We start from the raw sequence: 22,532 nt of genomic DNA on the forward strand, positions 1-22,532 counted from the left end.
TCTTGACAGGGAGACAGGGTAGAGAGTTGCCCAAGGTCACAGTGTAGGCTGGCGGCAGCTCCTGGGAAAGGGTCATTTCAAATAGTGTATGTGCGGATAGAGGAGACTGTGGTGACGGTGTGGCACCTAGAGAGGTGTCGCCCTGCCTTATTTCACCCTGGAATTCAAAAGAAGAAGGAAAGAGTGACCCAGCCCGCAGGCGTTCCGGCGTGGCTTCGCGGCTCTGGCGCTGGCACGTGGCAGTGGGCGGGACGCCCCTGGGGGTGGGGCTTCGGGGCGTCCAAGCGGCCGCCGCCACGTCATCGAGCCGCTCCTCCTCCCCGAGCTGCCAGTCGCACGCGCGGAAGTAAACACTCGTACGTCATCAGGGCGCGCCCTCGCCTGTCCCCTCCCATCTCCTCAGCTCGGTGGACGTGCTCGCCTCCTCTCCGGACCGGGTCTATGTCCCGGTTTCCCGCCGTCGCGGGCAGGGCGCCAAGGCGGCAGGAGGAGGGCGAACGGCCGAGAGAGCTCCAGGAAGAGCGGCCGTCAGCTGTTCGCATCGCTGACAGAGGTGCGGTCCGCGGGACGCCGTGGCAGCTGGCGGGAGTTGTTGGCGGGGCGAAAAGTACATTTCTGGGTGGCAGCGGAGATGGGGAGCGGGCTCAGACGTTCTCTTGGTCTTTCAAGCCTGAAGGCGAACTTTGCGTCCAATGAGCACTTGGGCTTAGAGGGGGGCGGTCCCAAACTCAAGTTGGGCGAAGACCTCGCCGGGGGGTAAGAAGGTGGACCCGGACGCCCAAACGCCTTCTGCCCTTCCACAGCCTCATAAAGCCTTTGTTCTCTACCCGTTCATCCCCCTCCCCTTCGCCGGGCCGCCAGCCTGCCTTTGGGTACGGTATGAAGGGAGCCCGTTTCCAGGAGCCAGTTTCCATGGTTACCCACCACTTGGCCTTCTGGGATATCAGTCACTCTGAACAGGGACCTAACTTGAACCGTGAATCAGAAGCAAATACAGGTGGCTCCTTATCCTTCTGAGAGTTGTTGCGCTGTGTTCAGGTTTTTGGGCTATTGTCTAATAAAACTGAGTTTTGTGCTTCTATGTAGGTATGCATGCAGATAGGTTGCCTAGTGCTAGACTGACTTTGTCAAGTGCATTGAGTTACACATCAACAACGTTGAAGTTGTTTGATTTTTACCAAAAAGTTACTCTGAGTTTATAAACTTCCACGTTGGTGACTTAACTGAAAAGTCATGAACTGATCTTTCCAGTTGTGTGTTTCCTTTGCTTTGCTTCTCTCAGTCCTGAGACGTTGTCGGGGATCTTCACAGGACTTTAACTGCACAATTGTTTTTTGTGTTGCTACAGAAGAGAAAGGATGCACATCGCAGGAGGGAGGGACAACTCCAACTTTCCCTATTCAAAAGCAAAGGAAAAAGCTCATTCAAGCTGTGAGGGACAGTCCGTTCCTCATTGTTACCGGAAATACAGGAAGTGGTAAAACAACTCAACTCCCTAAATACCTTTATGAAGCAGGTAATTTTATTCTTGGATACAACTGGAAGTAGGAAAGAAACAAAAGAAACCTTCTTTAAGGTCTAGTAAAGCTGCAGTAGTGTATAAATGCCCATTTTGGCTTTACTGCCCATTTCCCCCCCCTCCCTATGTCCCCTTTGCTTTATTTCAGGCCCAGGAATTGTTGGTGACTTTTTTTTTTTTTCATTTTTAATTACTATACTTGTAGTAGAATATTTTAAGGTGTGTTACTTTCGTTTATGCTGCATTTTTTAACTCTGAAGCTGTGTTACTGTACCTGTGTAGAACACCTGATAGCCTAATAAAGAACTGAATGGCCAATAGCAAGGCAGGAGAGAGGATAGGCAGGGCTGACAGGCAGAGAAAATATAGAGAGGGAGAAATATGGGAATGGAGAGATCTAGCAGCCAGAGGAGGAGGGCTCCAGGGGTCAGCCACCCAGCTACACAGCCAGCCACGGAGTAAGAGTAAGACTTACAGGAGTAAGAGAACCGGAAAAGCCCAGAGGCAAAAAGGTAGACAGGATAAGTTAAGGAAAGCTGGCTAGACACTAAGCCAAGACTCAGCGTTCATAAGTAAGAATAAGCCTCTGTGTTTGATTTATTTGAGAGCTGAATGGTGGGCCCCCCAAAAAGTAAAAAACAAACAACAACATGTAATAATAGAAGAAGGCTGGGTGTGGTAATACACACTTTTGATCCCAGTACTTGTTAGAGGCAGGGGCATCTCTGAATTTTGAGGCTGACGTAGTTTACATAGTGAGTTCCAGGCCTGCTATGGTTATATGGTGAGGAAGAAAAAAAAGGATAGCAGGTAGATGCTAATTTTCTTCTTAGAATAAAGTTATCTTGTTAGCCAGTGAGAACTGAAACAATTGGGAAGGGAAGAGATAGTTGATCTCTGTTGCTGACTTCTTTTTTTTTTTTTTTTAATTCTTCCTCCAGAGCTTTATCAGGTGAATATTCTCAGATTCTATCAGCATCAAGCTAACAAATTACCAATAAAGTGTCTTGCCATTATGACAACATTCTCTGTCATAAGGTTGGAAAGGAGCAAAATAATTTTGGATATAACTGATATTAAAATAAAAATTAATTTTGGGGGCTGGAGAGATGGCTCAGCTCCTTTTTTTAGAGGACCAGACTTGTGTTCCCAGCACCCACATTGGGCAGTTCACAACCGCCTGTAACTCTTATCTCTGGGGTATGTGGCAGCCTCTTCTGGGCTCCTGGGGACCTGAATGTGCACATTCAAATACAGAAATATACACATACTATACATAAAAACAAAGCTTTTAAAACTTAATTTTTTTTTTGAGAATGGCCTCCATATGCTGTTCATGCTGGCCTTCATCATGCCTGGCCCTTATATTAACCTAATCTGCCGCATCAAACCTAGTTTGACATCTGCTAAGGTATACCATTATTTTACATGTTTTTAAGAAAAAAGTCCTGCCCGCGATACGTTGCATCTCCATTTTCATAGATATTAAACTGGTTAAAATACCTACAGAGATTTATGGAAGGGTGGTATATTTAAATCCGCTTTTCCTTCTGTGGCATAGAAAAGTAGGAAGTGTGTGAAGGTTCTTGGATTTCAGTTTTACAGTTCTTACGCCAGGTGCAGTGTTTACGCCTATAGTACCAGCTGCTTGGGAGGTGGGGTCAAGAAGATCGGTAGAGCTTAGGAGTGTGAGGCCACTATGACAGCATCATGAGATCTTGTCAAAAAGTAAAGCAAATAAACAAACCCACAGAGTCCTTGGCTTATTCTTCAAATGTTTTTAAAAGCTGAAAAATAAAAACCTGAAACCTAATTAGCGTTTTTACTTTTAGAATGGCTGTGGATGTGTATTTTTTTAAGTAATTTCCTTTGATATGCTATCAGTTGTGTATAGACACATGTGTGACAATGTGCATGTGGAGGTCACAGGATGACTTTAGGGAGTCAGTGCTGTCCTGCTGCTGTGGGATGTGTGATGAAACTCAGGTCATCAGGTAAGTGTGTTTACCTGCTGAACCGTCTTTCTGGTCCCTGGATGTGCATTTCTATTTTAAATTAATAGTTAGATTTCTTTGTAGTATATCTGCAAGTGTACTACCGTATGTTGCTAATTTGGAGGATTTTCTTTTGGAAACATACTCTTTATATTGATTGACCAGGAACAATTTTAATTTTAGTTCCTAGGAGGAAACCATTGCTAACTAATTGTATGTGTTTCTGTTTCTGGTTTTGGTAGGATTTTCACAACATGGTATGATTGGTGTGACTCAGCCTCGAAAAGTAGCTGCCATATCAGTTGCTCAGAGGGTTGCTGAAGAGATGAAATGCACTTTGGGATCTAAAGTAGGATACCAAGTTCGTTTTGATGACTGCAGCTCCAAGGTACAGACGTTTCACTGGTACCCATTTAAAGTACTGTAAACTTAGATCCCTAGCCCTTACGTTTGTCCCTCTGTGATCTTGTGTATGTACATATGTGTGGAGGTCAGAGGATAACTTTGAGTGTTGTCCCTCAAGTGCCATGTGTCTGTTTTGTTGTTTGTTTTCAACACAAGGTCTCTCACTGCCCTGGAATTCCCAAAGTAGGCTAGCTCCTTCATAAAAATCTAGCTCCTTCAAATAAATAAATGAATGAATTTTAAGGGAGTGGGGGTAGGGTGGGGTGAGGTATGGTCTGGGAAGATAGCTCAGTTGGTAAAGAACCTGCCTTACAAGCATGAGACCTGAATTCAATCCTCAGAATCCACAAAGAGTAAGTTTTGTTTTTTACTTTTTTTTTTTTTTTTTTTTTTTTTTTTGGTTTTTCGAGACAGGGTTTCTCTGTGTAGCTTTGCGCCTTTTCCTGGAACTTGCTTTGGAGACCAGGCTGGCCTCGAACTCACAGAGATCCGCCTGGCTCTGCCTCCTGAGTGCTGGGATTAAAGGCGTGCGCCACCACCGCCCGGCCTTGTTTTTTACTTTTTATGAATGTAAGTGTTTGTCTACCTGTATGGTGTATGTGCACCATGTACATGCCTGGTGCCTGAGGAGTCCAGAAGAGGATGCCAGATGTCTGGAATGAGCATTACCAATGGGATCTACCTTAGGGGTGCTGGGAACTGAATCCCACTCCTCTGAAAAAAAGCAGCCAGTGTTCTTAACCACTAAGGCATTTCTTCAGCTCCTAGAATTAATTTTTGTTGCATATTGTTAAGGCTTTATCTCTTAGGCACCTAATACTCTATTTTCTCCTTCCTCAACTAGTTTATCCATTATCAAATGATGGTAATGTTTATTTTCCTTAAGATACTCTTTTTTTTTTTTGATCATAAGTTCCTTGATGTGTTGGTTGCATTTTAAAAAAATTATTACTTAAAAAAATCTACTTTGTGTGTATGGGTGTTTTTGTGCCACATGCATGCCTGATACCTGAGAAGGCCAGAAGAGGGCATTAGATTTCCTGGAATTGGAGTTAATAGATGGTTATGAATAGACATGTGGGTACAGGGAACCAAAATAGGGTCCTCTGCAAGAACAGCAAATGCTCTTAACCCCTGGTTCATCTCTTCAAATCTGGTGTTGGTTGCATTCATATTTAAACTGTTTTGTTGGAGTAATAAAATGTACATAAGATAAATGTTATCATTTTAACCATTTTACATGTATAGTTCGGTAGCATTGGATACAGTCACAGTTTATAGTGTTGTTTAACTATCACTGCTATTTTCAGAACTTTTTTATAATCTCAAACAGAAGCTGTAGTCAGTACTTGTAGCTCTAATCTCTCTATGAACATGCCTAGTCAAAGTATCTAAGTGGAATAACGCAGTAGTTTTACTTTGTGCCTCTTATCACACTTAGCTGTTTCCAGAGTCTATCCAGTGTATCAGTTTTGTTTTTATTACGGTGATAAAATACCAACCAAAACTGATTTGGGGAGGAAAGAGTTCATTTGGCTTACAGGTTACAGACCATCATTAAGGGAAACCAAGGCAGGAACCTAGATGCAGGAATAGAAGTAGAGGCCATGGAGTGCTGTTGACTGGCTTGCTTTCCATGGCTTGCTCAGTTTGCTTTTTCATACAGCCTCCTAGGACCATCTGTCCAAGGATGGTACTGTCCACATCAATCATTAATCAAGAAAATGCCCTGTAGACATTCCCAGAGGCTAATCTTTGGAGACAGTGTCTCAGTTGAGGTTCCCTCTTCTCAGGTGACTATAGTTTATATCAAGTTGACAAAAACTAGCCAGCATATCCAGTGCTGTGTCTCAGTATTCTTGAAGTCAATGGAAAACTTGATGATTTAACCAAGTCAGCAAAGTGTTTTTAGTTTGTTTGCCATGCTGGGGATAGAACCTAGGACCTTGTGCATGCTAGAGAATGCGTGCACTGCTCCTGAAGTAGCCCCCATATCTTGTCTGTAAGTGTTTATCTTGCCACATTCCACAGACCTCTTTGTAGCTTCTTATTGGTGACTTGCTTTATCACAGGACACTCTTTTAGTTCCTATTTATATAGGTGACATGGTTATAGTTAACCATCCTTGTTAGTTTTATGTTCCTGTTAATGTAGACCTTGGTAGTTTGATCTGTGCATTTGGGGGTGGGGAATTAGTTGACTCCTAGTGAAGCTTTGTGATGCTACAAGTTAATGTACTCTGCTTTCAAACATCAGGAGACAGCAATCAAATACATGACTGATGGATGTTTACTCAAACATATTTTGGGCGATCCAAATCTTAACAAATTCAGTGTCATTATTTTGGATGAAGCCCATGAAAGAACTTTAACTACAGTGAGTATTTCTTTCTTTCTTTTTTTTAATATCATTAACAAGAAGTTCATTTGTTTGGGGTCACTTTTTACTGTATTGAGAATTGCCTCCTCTTACATTTTAATCTATTGAAATAGAAATTCCTTGGTTATGGCTGGGCATGATGGTATATGCCTTTAATCTCAGAAGTCAGAAGGCAGAGGTAAGCAGATCTCTTAAGAGTTTGAGGCCAGCGCAGTCTACAAAAGAGTTCTAGGCCAGCCCATGCTACATAGTGAGAACTTTTCTCATCAAACAAAAAATAAAATAGGTTAGATGGGCTAGGGATGTATTTCAGTTGGTAGAGTGCCTGACTAGCATGTACAAGCCCTGGGCATGATTCTCAACATCACATAAAAATGGGCATATGGTGCACTCCTTTAAGCCCAGCACTCTTAGTATTCCTCATACTCAGGAGGTACAGGCAGGCAGATTTCTGTGAGTTGAAGGCCAGCCTGCTTTACTTAGTGAGTTCTAAGCCAACCACAGCTACACAGTGAGACCTGATTTCAAAAATAAATAAATAAAAATGAACAGTAATAATAAATAATAAAATGTTAGCATTTGTGACTTACTAGATTTTCCTTTCAGGATATCTTATTTGGTTTACTGAAGAAGCTGTTTCAGGATAAGTCTCCTAACAGGAAGGAACATTTAAAGGTGGTGGTGATGTCAGCAACTATGGAGCTAGCCAAGCTCTCTGCGTTCTTTGGAAATTGCCCCATATTTGATATACCTGGAAGGCTCTATCCAGTCAGAGAGAAATTCTGCAATTTGATTGGCCCACGAGACAGAGAAAATACTGCATATATTCAAGCGGTATTACTTAGCAATCTTTTTGTGTCTTGTGTGTGTGATTTTATTTACTTGGGCAATTTGGTAATTTATTTTGTTATTTTTACAAATTTCATTTATTATTGTGTGTGTGATGTGTTGGGGGGGGGGGTGTTCACATATGCCATGGCATGCATAGAGTGCTCAGATGACAGTTCTATGTAGAGTTTATTGTCTCCATCTATCTTTGTGTCAGTTCTAGAAATTAAATAAAGGTCATCAAGCTCATGTGGCAAGCACCTTACTTACTGAGCCATATGGCCTTCATGAATGCTAGGACTTTTGGGGAGCCTGATTCAATATTTGTTTGTTTGTTTGGTGGAGCAAGAGGATATGGTAATGGAGGAATGAGTGTTTTATACCAAAATATAATTATTGTGGTTTCTGCTTTTTTCTTTAGATTGTGAAAGTGACCATGGATATTCATTTGAATGAAATGGCTGGAGACATCTTAGTTTTTCTGACTGGTGAGCATTCTCTACTAGGTTTAATAATATCTATAACTTGTAAGCCTGGTATAGTGGTGCATGCTGCTAACCTCAGGACTCTGGAGACTGAGGCAGGATGATTGCTGCAAGTTCAAAGATAGATCAGGCTATATAGTTCAAGACTAGCCTCGGCTATGTGATAAGCCCCTGTTAAAAAAACAAAAAGGAACAACAACAAACAACCCTCAATTCTTCAGTAAATAAGTAAGTAAATAAAATGATTTTGTGGTTTTTGAGCCAAGGTCTTTCTTTATATATCGCCCAGGCTATTCCGGCAGAGCAGGCACACATCACTATGCCTGGCTAATCTCTCCTTTTGGAAGCAGGAAATATGACACCAGAGTGGACAGACTGCTCCTTCTCCTAGGATATGTGGGCTCGTTTTTCAACTGTTGCCTTACCTTTTTATGATTCTCTGCTAGATAACAGGTACCCAGAATGCCAGGCTCATGAGGAAATACATGTGAGCTATACCACCCTTTCATAGAAAGAAATTAACTCTGGAAAGTGTTTTTTGGGGGTGGGAGAGGGTTACTGTAGACAGAGCTCTAATTTGGCTAAGTAATCCTGGTTCTGAATAATTAATTCTTTTATTCAGACATCCCAACTGTCATTTCTTGAAGTGGTGAGATAACACAGTATTGATAAGGTGTGGAATCCATGCATTGTGAACAAGTCTGTAGCAGATTTTGGGGGGTTAAATCCAAGAGTAGTATAACTTTTTAACTAGTTGCGTCCTAGCAGAAATAAGTAAATTCATTGCTGATGGCTTACTCTGCCTTGTACTAATGTTGAAGTGAGACATTTAAAACTGTCTCTTCGGCTTTTGGAAGTTAAGTTCAAGTTTTTGCAATGTACCTGAATTCAGTATTTCCTGTGCTAGTTTCTCCTGTGTGTGAGTAATTCACTCTTCCTGAAACTATATTAACAACATGAAAGGCTTGAAGATGATAAACACTTTGCTCCTTTAGAAATTAGAAACATACTTCTGCTTGAATTTTGTTGTTGAGGTTGGGCATATCTTACATGATCAAAAAAGTGATTTAGTGCCCTGGAGGAGGTGGGAATGGGGGGTGGGCTGGAGGGAAGGTGAGGGGGGCCATGGGGGGAGAACAAGGGAATCTGTGGCTGATATGTAGAACTGAATTATATTGCAAAATAAAAATACTAATTAAAAAAAAAGTGATTTAGAATAACCTTAAGCTAATTTTAAACTGAACTTTAAAAAGATCTTTAAAATTTGCAGTTCAATTCCTAAAGTTTTTCCATCTCATTCCAGGCCAGTTTGAAATAGAGAAGAGCTGTGAGCTGCTTTTTCAGATGGCTGAGTCTGTTGATTACGATTATGATGTACAAGACACCACACTAGATGGCTTGCTGATACTGCCATGTTATGGGTCTATGACAACAGGTAATTCCTTACTAGGAAAGAAAATATGACAGACTTTTATAGACTTTTTAAAACAATTTAGTTTTTTTATTCATATGTTTCTGTGTATGTCAGTACATACTTGTGGGGGCCAGCTGAGCCAGCAGAGGACATTGTATATCTTAGCTGTAATTACAGGCAGGTGTGTGTTGCTTGATATGGGTACTGAGCACCAGACTCTGGTTCCCTGAAAGAGTAGCAAGAACTCTTGACCACTGAGCCATCTCTCCAGCTCCCTTTTAAAATATTTTTATTAATTACTGTATATATACAGAAAAAAATATAAATTTTCAGTATTTGGATCAAAAAATTTCACAAACTGATCTCAGTTTTGTAACTCCCAGGTCTTAACCCAGATCAGGAAGTAAAATGTTGAGAGCCATCATCCCTCTGGTGAACCGATTTGTTTAAAGTCCTTTCGCGGTAACTTTTAAGAACCTTGGATCTGCTTGGTTTTTGTTTTTTGTTTTTGTTTTTCAAGACAGAGTTTCTCTGTGTAGCTTTGGAGCCTGTCCTGGATCTCACTCTGTAGCCCAGGCTGGCCTCGAACTCACGGAGATCCACCTGCCTCTGCCTCCCAAGTGCTGGGATTAAAGACATGCACCACCACCGCCCAGCTCTCCTTAGTTTTTTAAGAGTGGATTTGGTGCTCTCCCAACAGAAAAAAATCCTTTTGGGGATTCTTTCAAATGAGGACTATAGCCTCCCAATACTTAGTCTGCCATTGCTGCAAAATTGATAGAAATCTGAGGTATCCAGGTATATCCTACAGTAAGCAGAGTGGACTTTCATTCCCTATTAAGTAGCCATATATTGGCCTGTGTAGCTAGAGTTGTCCTGCCTGGCCCACAGTCAGGACAAATCTCTCTCACCTGCCAGTCCCACAGCCGCTCAGACCCGACCAAGTAAACACAGAGACTTATATTGCTTACAAACTGTATGGCCGTGGCAGGCTTCTTGCTAACTGTTCTTACAGCTTAAATTAATCCATTTCCATTAATCTATACCTTGCCACATGACTCGTGGCTTACCGGCATCTTCACATGCTGTTTCTCATCGTGGTGGCTGGCAGTGTCTCTCTGACTCAGCCTTCCACTTCCCAGCTTTATTCTCCTCTTTGTCCCGCCTATACTTCCTGCCTAGCCAATGGCCAATCAGTGTTTTATTTATGGACCAATCAGCAACACATTTGCCATACAGAACATCCCACAGCACTTCCCCCCCCTTTTTTTTTTCAAAAAGGAAGGTTTTAACCTTAACAAAGTAAATTTACATATAATTTGGGAATTTAGGCGTAGCTTCTCTTACTACTTCCTGCTGGAGGGGGGCGCTGTATCTTATGGGGACACAAAGAAAATTTTAGAATTTTGGAATAGTCCATGAGGCTGTATCGTCTGAGCCAGTTGCCTTGAAACCATTCTGGATGTTGAATCATCTGGGCCATGGTGTCATCGGAGACCTTTCAGGAGGTCTTGGCTGGTCAAACCTGATGTATCTTAATCTGGAACAAATCCATAGCCTTTGGCTTTCTGTGGGAACAAAAGCAGAGTCTCCTTTCCAAAGCAACATATCCTTATATCCAAATTTTGAAGTCATGGTATCTTTAAAATATACATACTGGTTTAACTCAACATCTTTTATGATCAAATGTTTTTCTGCAGTTAAAAATCCTAAAGACAACACAATCCAGATTCTCTGTGTAATATTCATCTTTAAGTGGCTTATTTTTTATATTAATTTTACTGTCTCTTTAAAGACTTTACTTTTTAAAACTATGTATTTGTTTCTATAACTGTATATATCACCTTTTTTGTCTCTTTCAAGCCTACGTATATTTTACACACATTTAAACTATTACATCTGAATCTTTCTTATTGTGAATCTATTGCTTTAAACTGTAGCAGCTGTGGCTGCTGGCTCCGCCCACCTCAGCTTCCCAACATGTCTGTGGTACTTTACCGCCAGCTCTGGGAGCTATCATGGGTCTATGTTTTTATCCAAGCAGCATGTAGCCTAGAAACCTCTTTTTTTTGTTTTATACTAGCAAAGGCTAAATCCACCACGCAGCTTAATGTGCCACTTGCAGAGGCCTCATTCTCGCCATATGCTAGGAACCCACCAGTAGCTCAAACCGGCAGCTGTCGCTCACTTGAGAGAGACAATTAGGAAGCTGTTTTTAGCTCCATTTTAGAATCTTTTTTCAGGTTTTAGGTGGAAGCTCTTGCCTCACGTTGGGCGCCATTTGTCGCTAGAGTTTTCCTGCCTGACCCACAGTCAGGACAAATCTCTCTCACCTGCCAGTCCCACAGCTGCTCAGACCCGACCAAGTAAACACAGAGACTTATATTGCTTACAAACTGTATGGCTGTGACAGGCTTCTTGCTAACTGTTCTTATAGCTTAAATTAATCCATTTCCATTAATCTATACCTTGCCACATGACTCGTGGCTTACCGGCATCTTCACATGCTGTTTCTCATCGTGGTGGCTGGCAGTGTCTCTCTGACTCAGCCTTCCACTTCCCAGCTTTATTCTCCTCTTTGTCCCGCCTATACTTCCTGCCTAGCCAATGGCCAATCAGTGTTTTATTTATGGACCAATCAGCAACACATTTGCCATACAGAACATCCCACAGCAGGCCTGCTTTTTAAGACTGATCAAGCCGGGCGGTGGTGGCGCACGCCTTTAATCCCAGCACTCGGGAGGCAGAGGCAGGAGGATCTCTGTGAGTTCGAGGCCAGCCTGGTCTACAAAGTGAGTTCCAGGAAAGGCGCAAAGCTACACAGAGAAACCCTGTCTCGAAAAACCAAAAAAAAAAAAAAAACAAAAAAAAAACCCAAAAAACAAAAAACAAAAAAAGACTGATCATTTCGTTATTGGGTGTGTGTGTGTGTGTGTGTGTGTGTGTGTGTGTGTGTGTGTGTGTGTGTGTTCAAAGAGGACATGCGAAGTTTTTGGGGGTATTTGGTTATAATAAATATAATAAAAAACTGTTGAATGAGAGCTAGAATTTGTCCTGTACCACTTTTTTATTATTGGATTTAACTTATAAAACTAAAGGGATGTTGTGGCTAGAGAGATGGCCCAGCGGTTAAGAGTACTGACTGCTTTCCAGAGGACCCTGGTTCAATTCCTAGTGCCACATGGTGGCTCACAACCATATGGAGCTTCAGTTCTGGAGGATTAAAGCCTGCTTCTGGCCTCCTTGTGCACCTCACACATGAGGTACACAGACATACATGTAGGCAAAACACCCATACACATAAAAATAAATTTTTTTTAAAAAATTAAAAATTACATTATCAGTTAACCATAGATGAGGTGCTATTTTGGAAATCTTTTGTGATAGTAGGCTCTTGATATAGATTAAGTAGTGATCTTCATTTTACATTTTATTTTCCATTTTACATCTTAAAGGCAATTATTTTTCTTTTCTTTTTTTTAGGGGGGCAAGGGGTTTGAGACAAGGTTTCTTTGTGTGGCTCTGGCTGTCCTGGAACTCACTCTGTAGATCAGGCTGGCCTTAAACTCAGAGATCCACCTGCCTTTGCTTCCCAAGTGCTGGGGTTAAAAGCATGTGCCACCACCATGCAGCTTAGAAAAGACTTTTAACAGTGACTCCTACCTGGGTTTAGTGAATAGGTAAAATTAATGAGGTAGATATTTTGAGACAGGATCTTATTATGTATCCTAGGGTGGCCTTCAGCTTGGGCTCCTTCTGACCCCCTCTTGGGTATTGGATTATAGGTATAAAACACCATATTTAGCTCAAGGTGAATATTTTCTATTTACTCTTTTTTTTTTTTTAAATATATTAGCCATGATAATGTCTTTTTAATGAAAATCTTAGATGTCTTCCCAGTTGAGACATCTAAAATTCTCATCTGTCAAATGTGGACAAGTGCTGTGTAATCACTTCTAAGATTATATGAACTAGCTCTTTGGTCTGGCCTGTGCCACCTACTCCCACACTATAGGAGATGTTTTTATAATTATGTGTATATATGTGTGTCTGTATAGGTATGTGCACATGTGAATGCAGGTGCATGAGGAGTTCAGAAGAGGGTGTCAGATCCTTTGAACTGGAGTTACAAACTGTTGTGAACCATCCCATGTGGACGCTGGGAACTAAATTCAGGTCCTCTGGAAGAACAGTACTTGCTTTTAACCCATGAGCCACTCCTTGAGCCTCATATTATTATTGTTTTGAGTCATGGCCTTATGTAGCTCTGGCTGGCCTGAACTTGCTATATAGACCAGGCTGGCTTCAAACTCATAGAGATCCACTCACCTCTGACTCCTAAGTGCTGATATTAAAGATGTGTGAACAACTTGAATGCAGGTATGATGTAAATGGTGAAAAATCCTGTTTAAACATTTGTTAAACTGAGTTTCAGACTTTGCTTCCTGCTGACATTCCTTTAAATGTCTTACCTTACCTCAAGTTCTTGTTCTCTCACAGTTCTTTTTCTCTCTCTGTCTCTGTATCTCTGTCTCTTTCTCAGAGAGGAAATCCACAAGGTTTTTGTTGTTGTTGTTGTTGTTGGTTGTGTTTTTAAATCATTCAGGCCTCGGAGGCAGAAGCAAAGCTTCAAATGGAAACAAGACATTGTGTCAGCTCTCCTGCTGTTTATTGCGGTGGACAGCACAATTGCTGTTGTATTGACAACATCACTCCAGTTGTACCTGCAGGGTTAGAGTTGGCACATAAGCAGAACATTTCGGAGAACAAACATGTCCTAGAGCTCAAATGGACTATAATCAAGGGAGCTGAGTTGCTGACTTCTTTGTTCAAGTTACTCCTGTCACGTGTGTGGGAAAGTCAGAACCCATTGAAATATACCTGTTGTTTCATAAATGACAGATACTTGTATGGGATTGAAAAATTTTATGGGCTGGAGAGATGGCTCAGCGGTTAAGAGCACTGGCTGTTCTTCCAGAGGTCCTGAGTTCAATTTTCAGCAACCACATGGTGGCTCACAACCATCTGTAATGAGATCTGGCACCCTCTTCTGACCTGCAGGCAGAACACTGTATACATAATAAATAAATAAATAAATAAATCTTTTTTTTTTTTTTTTTTTTGGTTTTTCGAGACAGGGTTTCTCTGTGTAGCTTTGCGCCTTTCCTGGAACTCACTTGGTAGCCCAGGCTGGCCTCGAACTCACAGAGATCCGCCTGGCTCTGCCTCCCGAGTGCTGGGATTAAAGGCGTGCGCCACCACCGCCCGGCAAATAAATAAATCTTTAAAAAAAGAAAAAAGAAAAATTTTATCACTGAAAGTGCTTAGCCTTTTGGGAGAGTTAGAAGGGGTCTCAAGTTCCTTTAAATAGATGGGTGGTGGTGGCACACACTTTAATCCTAGCACTCAGGAGGCAGAGGCAGGCAGATCTCTGATCTCTGAGTTTGAGGCTGGCTAGCCTGGTCTACAGAGTGAGTTCTGTGACAGCCAGGGTTACAAAGAAAGACCCTGTCTCGAATAACAAAATAAGAAACAAACAAACAAAAAAATTGCCTTTAAATAGGTTAGGCAAACCATAGGTATTCCCCACTGAGAAATTACACATGAAAAATAGTATAAAGCCTGCCTTAACATGTAGGATCACATAGTGGTCTCTGGCCATTGTCAACTATTAACTTGTGAGAGCTTTTTCTTCCACAGTGGTCCCTTTGGTATCACCTATTTTGACCTTTGAGAGTGACTTGTCTTATTCTGTAGTAAATTGCCTATCTTCTAAAGAAAATGTATATCTGCCCACAGACATGTTTTTGTATACTCAGACTTTTTTTTTTTTTAAGTTTTTCGAGACAGGGTTTCTCTGTGTAGCTTTGCGCCTTTCCTGGAACTCACTCTGTAGACCAGGCTGGCCTCGAACTCACAAAGATCTGCCTGCCTCTGCCTCCCGAGTGCTGGGATTAAAGGCGTGCGCCACCACCGCCCGGCCAGACTTTTATTTTACAAATAGATGCCACATGATGTTCCTGAGACTGTAGAGTAAATCTGCATTTGATCACTGGTTATTCAGGAGGGGGATATAAGAGTACTTTGTATTTCAAGAGTATGTGAAGGAAAGGAAAGGTGCATGGTGTCAGAGAGTAACACCAGTGGCTTAGCTATAGCTCAGTGGTGGCACCCGCCTTTAATGTCACACTCAGGAGGCAAAGGCAAGAGGGTCTCTGTGAGCCAGCCTGGTCACACAGAGAGCTCCAGACCAGCAAGGGCCACAGTGAGATCCTGTCTCAGAAACAAACAGAAAACTTACTGTGTGTGGAATCTCCTCAAATGGAAAAACTTTTGTCTTACAAATCAATAAGTAGTTTGTTTTAATATTGTTGTATTATTGTTTTTGAGAATTTCATACATGAATACTGTATTTATGTAATTTTTACCCCACATTCTCCCCTCCATTGCTTTCCATGTCCCTCCATTCCCTCTCAACTTCATGACCTCTTCTTTGATTATTACTCTTTTTTGTTTGTTTTTTTGTTTTGTTTTGTTTTTTTTTTGTTTTTTCGAGACAGGGTTTCTCTGTGTAGCTTTGCGCCTCTCCTGGAACTCACTTGGTAGCCCAGGCTGGCCTCGAACTCACAGAGATCCGCCTGGCTCTGCCTCCCGAGTGCTGGGATTAAAGGCGTGCGCCACCACCGCCCGGCAATTATTACTCTTTTATACATACACATGTATACATAAATACAGCCTTAGTGAGTCAGTATAGTGTTGATCATTGATCATATGTATGTGTTTAGAGATGACCTCTTGGGATTATAATTAGGTGTTTGACTTTTTATTTATTTATTTTTATTTTTACTTATTTATTTACTTATTTATTTATTGGTGTATGAGTGTTTTGCCTGCATGTAGGTTTGTGCACCATATGTATACCTGGTGCCTATGGAGGTCAGAAGACAGCATTAGATCCTCTGGAACTAGAGTTTTAAGGATGGTTGTGAAACACCATTTAGGTGGTAAGAATTGAACCCAACTCTTCTGCAAGAGCAGCATTATTCTTAACCACTGAACAATCTATCCAGCCCTTATAAGTAGGTTTTATACTAGCAGAATATTAAAAATCACTCAGATTGCTGGGCAGTGGTGATACACGCCTTTAATCCCAGCACATGGGAGGCAGAGCCAGGAGGATCTCTGTGAGTTCAAGCAGCTACGACTACAGAGAGAGTTCCAGGACAGGCTCCAAAGCTACACAGAGAAACCTTGTCTCAGGGAAAAAAAAAAATCACTCAGATCCTACCAATATAACTAAATGATAACCATCATTAACATTTTGAGATACATTGTCCTGATATATCTATAATTTTTAAAAACTATCTTATTTATTTATATGTGTGCCATTTTGTGTGTGTGTGTGTGTGTGTGTGTGTGTGTGTGTGTGTGTAGGTCAGAAGACAACATGTAGACATTGGTTCTCTTCTTCCACTATGTATGACACAGGGTGAAACTAGACATGGCTCTTTTACTTCCTGAGCCATCTTGCCAGCTCTGTAAATATATTCTTATGCTTGGGATTATGTTTTGTTTTATTTTTCTTTGAGATACAGTCACTACTCTACATAGCTCTGGCTGTCATGGAACTCACTATGTAGACCGTAGACCAGGCTGTCCTCAAACTCAAGAGATCCGCCTGCCTCTGCCTTCCAAGTGCTGGTATTAAAGGCGTGTGCCACCACACCTGACTGGTAGGTCATTTTGTATTATTTGGATATATTCAGCATTTACCATCGGTCCTGTTCATCTGATTTTTCCATTCTTCAGCTCATTTGTTAATTTTCAGTCATCTATATTTTTTTGTTTTTTGCTGAACATGGGTATCTTGCCTGCATGTTTGTAAGTGCACTACATGTGTGTCTTGTGCTGAGGAAGTCCCAAGATGGCATTGGCTCCCCTGGGAGTTAGGAATGGTTGTGAAACCTCCATGTGGGTGCTGGGAATTGAATTCCAGTCCTCTACAAGGGCAGTAAGTGCTTCTGACCATTGAACCATCTCTCCAGTCATCGTTAGGATACTATTTTTGTGTGCTTGTTTTATAGTAAAATCTGGAATTTGATGTATTTTTATTTTTATTTTTATTTTTATTATTATTATTGGGTTTTTTTGAGACAGGGTTTCGGGGTTTCTCGTGATGCCCTGATGGCCTAGAACTTGCTGTGTAGATCAAACTAGCCTCAGACTCACAGAGATTCGCCTGCCTCTGCCTCCCAAGTGCTGGGATTAAAGGTTTGTGCCACCACGCACCTGACTGTGCTTATTTTTAAAATTAACTTTCTTTTCTTTTCTTTTTTCTTTTTGGTTTCTCTGTGTAGCTCTGGCTGTCCTAGAACTTGCTCTGTAGACCAGATGATGTTGAACTCAGAGATCCCGACTTTCTTTCTCATTGTTTGTATTTGATTTTTATTTTATTGGTGTTTTGCCTACATGTATGTCTGTGTGAGGGTGTTGGATCCTGGAGTCACAGACAGTTGTGAGCTGCCACATGGGTACTGGGAAATGAAGTCAGATCCTCTGAAAGAGCAGCCAGTGCCCTTAACTGCTGAGCCATCTCTCCAGCCCCTAAAATTAACTTTTTGAGATATAATTTATATATGATAAGTAATGCTCTGCAGTATTATTTTAAAGCTCTGATTCATTGGATTTTGGCAGTTTGTCTACTTATGTAATCACACACATGATGACCCCATCTGATGCACTCTTTCTCCGGATCCAGTGCCTCTTTCTCTTTGAATGCAGTTTACGTCCCGTTTGTTGGCTTCTCTCGTTCATTAACACAACTCATTCTCATGTTGAATAGTCTCTGTCTCTCAAGTGTTTGTAGTTTCTTTCTAGTTCCATCATGTTTTTAAGATCTTCTCATGTCAGGAAGTTGATTTTCATGTGCTGTTAGTAAGAATGCTCAAGGCATTTTTTGTGATACATCCAGATAACTTCTCAGGGTGGGCAGAGTTTGAACATGGAAATACTGTATTTCTTTTTTCTATTCCACAGTCATCCTCCTCTTTCCTTCTTTGGTTGGCCCTCATTGAAGTTTACTACATTAGACTGTATTCCTTTTATTCACATACTGTATGCCTGGACAAGCATATTTCTGCTTTGGATTCTTTTGGAGAGTATTTGGACAGGGAATTCCGGGAAGAGAATTCCATTGTCCTTAGTTTATATCATATCTTGGTAGAAGCTTTATTTCAGTAAGAGTGTTAAATGGTCTTTTAAAAATGATTGTAGCCGGGCAGTGGTGGAGGCGCACGCCTTTAATCCCAGCACTCGGGAGGCAGAGCCAGGCGGATCTCTGTGAGTTCGAGGCCAGCCTGGTCTCCAAAGTGAGTTCCAGGAAAGGCGCAAAGCTACACAGAGAAACCCTGTCTCGAAAAACCAAAAAAAAAAAAAAAAATGATTGTATTTCTTGGTAGGATTTGGAACATGTTTCTTCCTCTGCCAGTTTTTCCCCCTGATTATTATAGTCCCTTATCAGGTGCTGGGTTACATGGGCTCAGGTGTACCAGACTTTTTCATAGTTAAGTTAGGGATTGAAGGTAATTAGAATTGTTGTGTCTTAATGAAACTATTACACAATTTATAATAATAACAAACACATAAAAAGTCAAAAGGAATATGAAAAGTATAAATGAAAATTAAGAACTTTTCTTCTTGGCAGGTGGTGGCGCATGCCTTTAATCCCAGCACTTGGGATGCAGAGGCAGGACGATCTCTAAGTCCAAGGCCAGCCTGGCCTACAGAACAAGTTTGAGGACAGCCAGGACTACACAGAGAAATCCTGTCTCGAAAAACAAGAAACAGAGAATTTCTCTTTTTGTCCCAGTAGTTTTGCTCATGTTCTTGTTTTTGCATGTCATTGACATAGATGATCCATCCATTCAACTCTTTTGCTTTGAAGTTTCTTGATCTTTTCCTTTACTCTAGCACAGCTACCCTTTCACATTCTTACATCCTAGAACTTGCTTGTCATTACCGTCATTTCTCAGCTCTCAGTTTGAAGAATTGGTTGTCTGATGCCGTCCTGTCTCTGACAGCTTACTCTGTTGTTCCAAATCCATCAATCATCAGAACATCAGGATGTATTCAGAGTTATCCTTTTCCCCTCTTACTTAACTACCTTCCCTGTATTGTTGTGTCCTTGCTAATGTTTTGTGCCCTGTTTTCTGTTGAACCTGGTAAGTGGATCCAAATCCATCTTTTTCCTTATTTTACAGTCATGCCTCTTAACTTCTGGAAAGGGGCAGGAAGGAACACAGAAATACTCTGTCTACTCATGAATAATTAGTTCTTTTCTCTCTTTAGGCTAACTTTCTTGTCTCCATATACATCGATTTATATCCTTATGGCTCACAAGTTTATTTTCTTCTTTGCAATTTAATTGCCAAATCAAATTTAGTATCTCTTGGACTTTATTTTATATTCATGAGAGAAACATATCAGCCTCCAATAGGGAAAATATTTATTCCTGGTATTATATACTCTAAGACCAGAGGCACAAGCTACTATACAATATGTATTGCACTAGGGCTAACCCTCCACTACTAGAAACGAGTGTGGCCTTACTTCTTTGGAGAGGTAGTCGTTAGGTAGGCAGACACACTCCAGAAATAAAAACTATTTAGCTGATCGATCTTTTTTTTTTTTTTTTTTTTTTTGAGACAGGGTTTCTCTGTGTAGTCCTGGCTGTCCTGGAACTTGTTCTGTAGACCAGGCTGGCCTTAAACACAAAGAGATCTACCTGCCTCTGTGTCCCGAGTGCTGGGATTAAAGGCACCACTGCCCTGCTAGCTGATATATCTTTGAGGATGACAGAGATCCTTAGTTTGGAATCTGGGGATTGGCTTCAGAAAATTTGAATATGTGTGCATGGCCTTACTTTTTAATAAGTCCATACTTTTTTTTTCTTTTTTCTTTCTTTTTTTTTTTTGGCTTTTCGAGACAGAGTTTCTCTGTGTAGCTTGGAGCCTGTCCTGGAACTCACTCTGTAGCCCAGGCTGGCCTCGAACTCACAGAGATCCGCCTGCCTCTGCCTCCTGAGTGCTAGGATTAAAGGCGTGGGCCACCACCGCCCGACTAAGTCCATACTTTTATACATGTCTTTACATGGAGCTATGACATAAATAAAAGGCATTGCTATAGGTGGTCTTTTTGTAGTAAATAGTAGTATACAATTCCATATGTTTAAAAATCTGTTTGTAAAGATTTCTATTTAATTGCATGTATGTAGGGGGGTTGTGTATGTGGATCAGGTGCCCTTGGAGGCAGGAGGGCTTCCAATCCTCTGAAACTGGAGTTAAAGGTAGTTGTGAGCCAAGTGATATGGGTGCTGGGATCCAAACTTGGGTCCACTGCAAGAGCAGTAAGTTCTCTTAAGCTCTGAGACATCTTTCCAGCCTGGATTTAAAAATCTTTAAAGTGAAACGTTAAGAAATAGTCTTAGTTTTTGTTATTACAGTTTATATTCTAGATTATTTATGAGGTGATGAGCTGGGTGTAGTGGTACACACCTTCAATTCCAGCACTCAGGAGGCAGAAGCAAGCAGATCTCTGAGTTGGAGGCCAGCCTGGTGTATAACAAGTGCCAGGATAGCAGGACAGCTAGGGCTACTTAGGAAAGAGAAAGAAAGAAAAGAAAGAAAGAGCAAGCTACATAGGAAGGAAAGAAGAGGTGATGAAAATACAACTTCTAATGAAAAGAAATGAGTTCTTTGAAAGCTTGGTGTTGACAGAGCATGTTTTCAACTAGTATTTTTTTTTCCTCTGTATATTTTAGATCAACAGAGGAGAATATTTTTGCCACCTCCACCTGGAATTAGAAAATGTGTCATATCCACCAATATTTCTGCAACATCTTTGACGATAGATGGGATCAGGTACAACCTTTTTAAAAACTTACTTATTTATACCTGTGTTTTTACTAACTCCTTTCTCACCTATTTTTAGTGTTTTCTTTTCTTCAATTTTATTTGAATGTGCATACACACAGAGGCCCGAGGGTATTGGGTGGCCTCCTTTGCCATTCTCTACCTTATTCTTTTTGAGGCAGCATTTTTCACAGAACCTAGAGATACTGTTTGTCATCCAGGCTTGCAGGCAGCAGGCCCCATTAATTCTCTGTTTTGGCCCACTCTGCTAGGGCTACAGGCATGCCAAGACCTTGCCTAGCTTGTTACCTGGGTGCTAGGATCAGATGCCAGTCCGCATGATTGTAGAGCAAGTGCTCCTAACTGATGTTGAGTCATCTCTTCAGCCTCTCTTTAACATTCTTAACTTATGCTCACTTTTTTTTTTTAAAGAGTATCACTCACTATATAGACCAGGCTGACCTCAAACTCAGGAGATTTGCCTGCCTTTGCCTCCCAGGTGCTGTGATTAAAGGTATGCACCACCATACCTAGCTCACTTTCCATATTTTATAATTACTGATTGCTTTGAGTGGGAAATGGAGTAGGAAATCCACTCTGAATTATGTCATCTTTTTAATTATTTGTTAACTTGAGCCTTTTCTTCCTAAATACAAGATTATTTATAGTGCTTCCTAGGTTTCAGCTAGCTGTTTTCCTAGCGGTCGTTATAAATGTACGCCTTACATGGTTTGGTAGGCCTTTCTGTCTCCAGCGCAATTGATTAATTGTGTCCACACACACACACACACACACACACACACACAGAGAGAGAGAGAGAGAGGCATGAACACACATGTGTACACGCAGAAAAAGAGAGATTTAAAAGAGTACTTGCTGTGCTTGTAGGGGACCTGGTTTCAATTCCCAGCATCCACATAGCTACTCAAAACTGTATATACCTCTAGTTCCAGGGCTTCTGATGCCATCTTCTGGCTTCTGTGGACAGTGTATTCATGTGGTGCACTTAACTCTTTACTGGACTTGCTCAACAGTGACTTAAAATGGGATGTAAAGAATTAGATTTTGAATCTGTTACAGCAGTTCAGAGCTGAGTGTGAACCCTGTTTTAATAACTTTAAAAATGGAAATACATATAAGCAAAACATCTATATGCATTAAAAAAAACTTTAAAAAACAAAAATAATGATTTCTTATCCAAGTGTGTTGGAGTGTAGTATGTCTGTAATTCCAGCACTCAGGAAGCAGAGGTCAGAAGATTGAGTTTGAGGCCAGCTTCAGCTACATAGTGTCTACAGAGCTAGCCTTGGCCATATAATAAAACCTTGTGTCAAAAATAAAATACAGATAGATACTTAAAATTTAAAAGAAAAAATAGTGATTTTTCTAAAGGGTTAGAGCAGTAGAGTTACATTGACTTCTGTAATTGTATTTTCCCATACAAGCAAAGGTCTAGCAGTTTTCAGAATGTTGTTTAGTAAAATTATAGATTTGGTGCTATTCCTAACTTAACTCTTTACTGGACTTGCTCAACAGTGACTTAAAATGGGATGCTAAAGAATTAGATTTTGAATCTGTTACAGCAGTTCAGAGCTGAGT

At 41.0% G+C, this 22,532-nt stretch overlaps 1 protein-coding gene and 1 long non-coding RNA gene across 4 annotated transcripts in view; one reads left to right on the forward strand and one right to left on the reverse strand.

Annotated features, from left to right (window-relative positions):
- The first annotated feature begins 353 nt into the window (after nt 1-353).
- The window catches only part of Dhx40 (DEAH-box helicase 40), a 46,309-nt gene continuing 24,130 nt past the window's right edge, over nt 354-22,532 (forward strand). The window contains exons 1-8 of the mRNA XM_052758873.1: nt 354-553; nt 1,349-1,516; nt 3,756-3,901; nt 6,175-6,294; nt 6,904-7,131; nt 7,547-7,613; nt 8,914-9,045; nt 20,843-20,942. Coding sequence (XP_052614833.1) covers nt 442-553; nt 1,349-1,516; nt 3,756-3,901; nt 6,175-6,294; nt 6,904-7,131; nt 7,547-7,613; nt 8,914-9,045; nt 20,843-20,942 — 1,073 coding nt within the window. The 5' untranslated portion in view covers nt 354-441. The remainder of the gene's footprint in view (nt 554-1,348; nt 1,517-3,755; nt 3,902-6,174; nt 6,295-6,903; nt 7,132-7,546; nt 7,614-8,913; nt 9,046-20,842; nt 20,943-22,532) is intronic.
- LOC128122972 (uncharacterized) overlaps nt 13,502-22,532 on the reverse strand; it is a 46,087-nt gene continuing 37,056 nt past the window's right edge. For all 3 annotated transcript variants that reach the window (XR_008222542.1, XR_008222541.1, XR_008222540.1), the window contains one exon: nt 13,502-13,748. This is a non-coding gene — a long non-coding RNA (uncharacterized LOC128122972). The remainder of the gene's footprint in view (nt 13,749-22,532) is intronic.

Source organism: Peromyscus californicus, unplaced genomic scaffold (assembly GCF_007827085.1).
Source record: "Peromyscus californicus insignis strain IS unplaced genomic scaffold, ASM782708v3 Scaffold_3__1_contigs__length_106647218, whole genome shotgun sequence".
NCBI classification, from domain to species: Eukaryota; Metazoa; Chordata; class Mammalia; order Rodentia; family Cricetidae; genus Peromyscus; species Peromyscus californicus.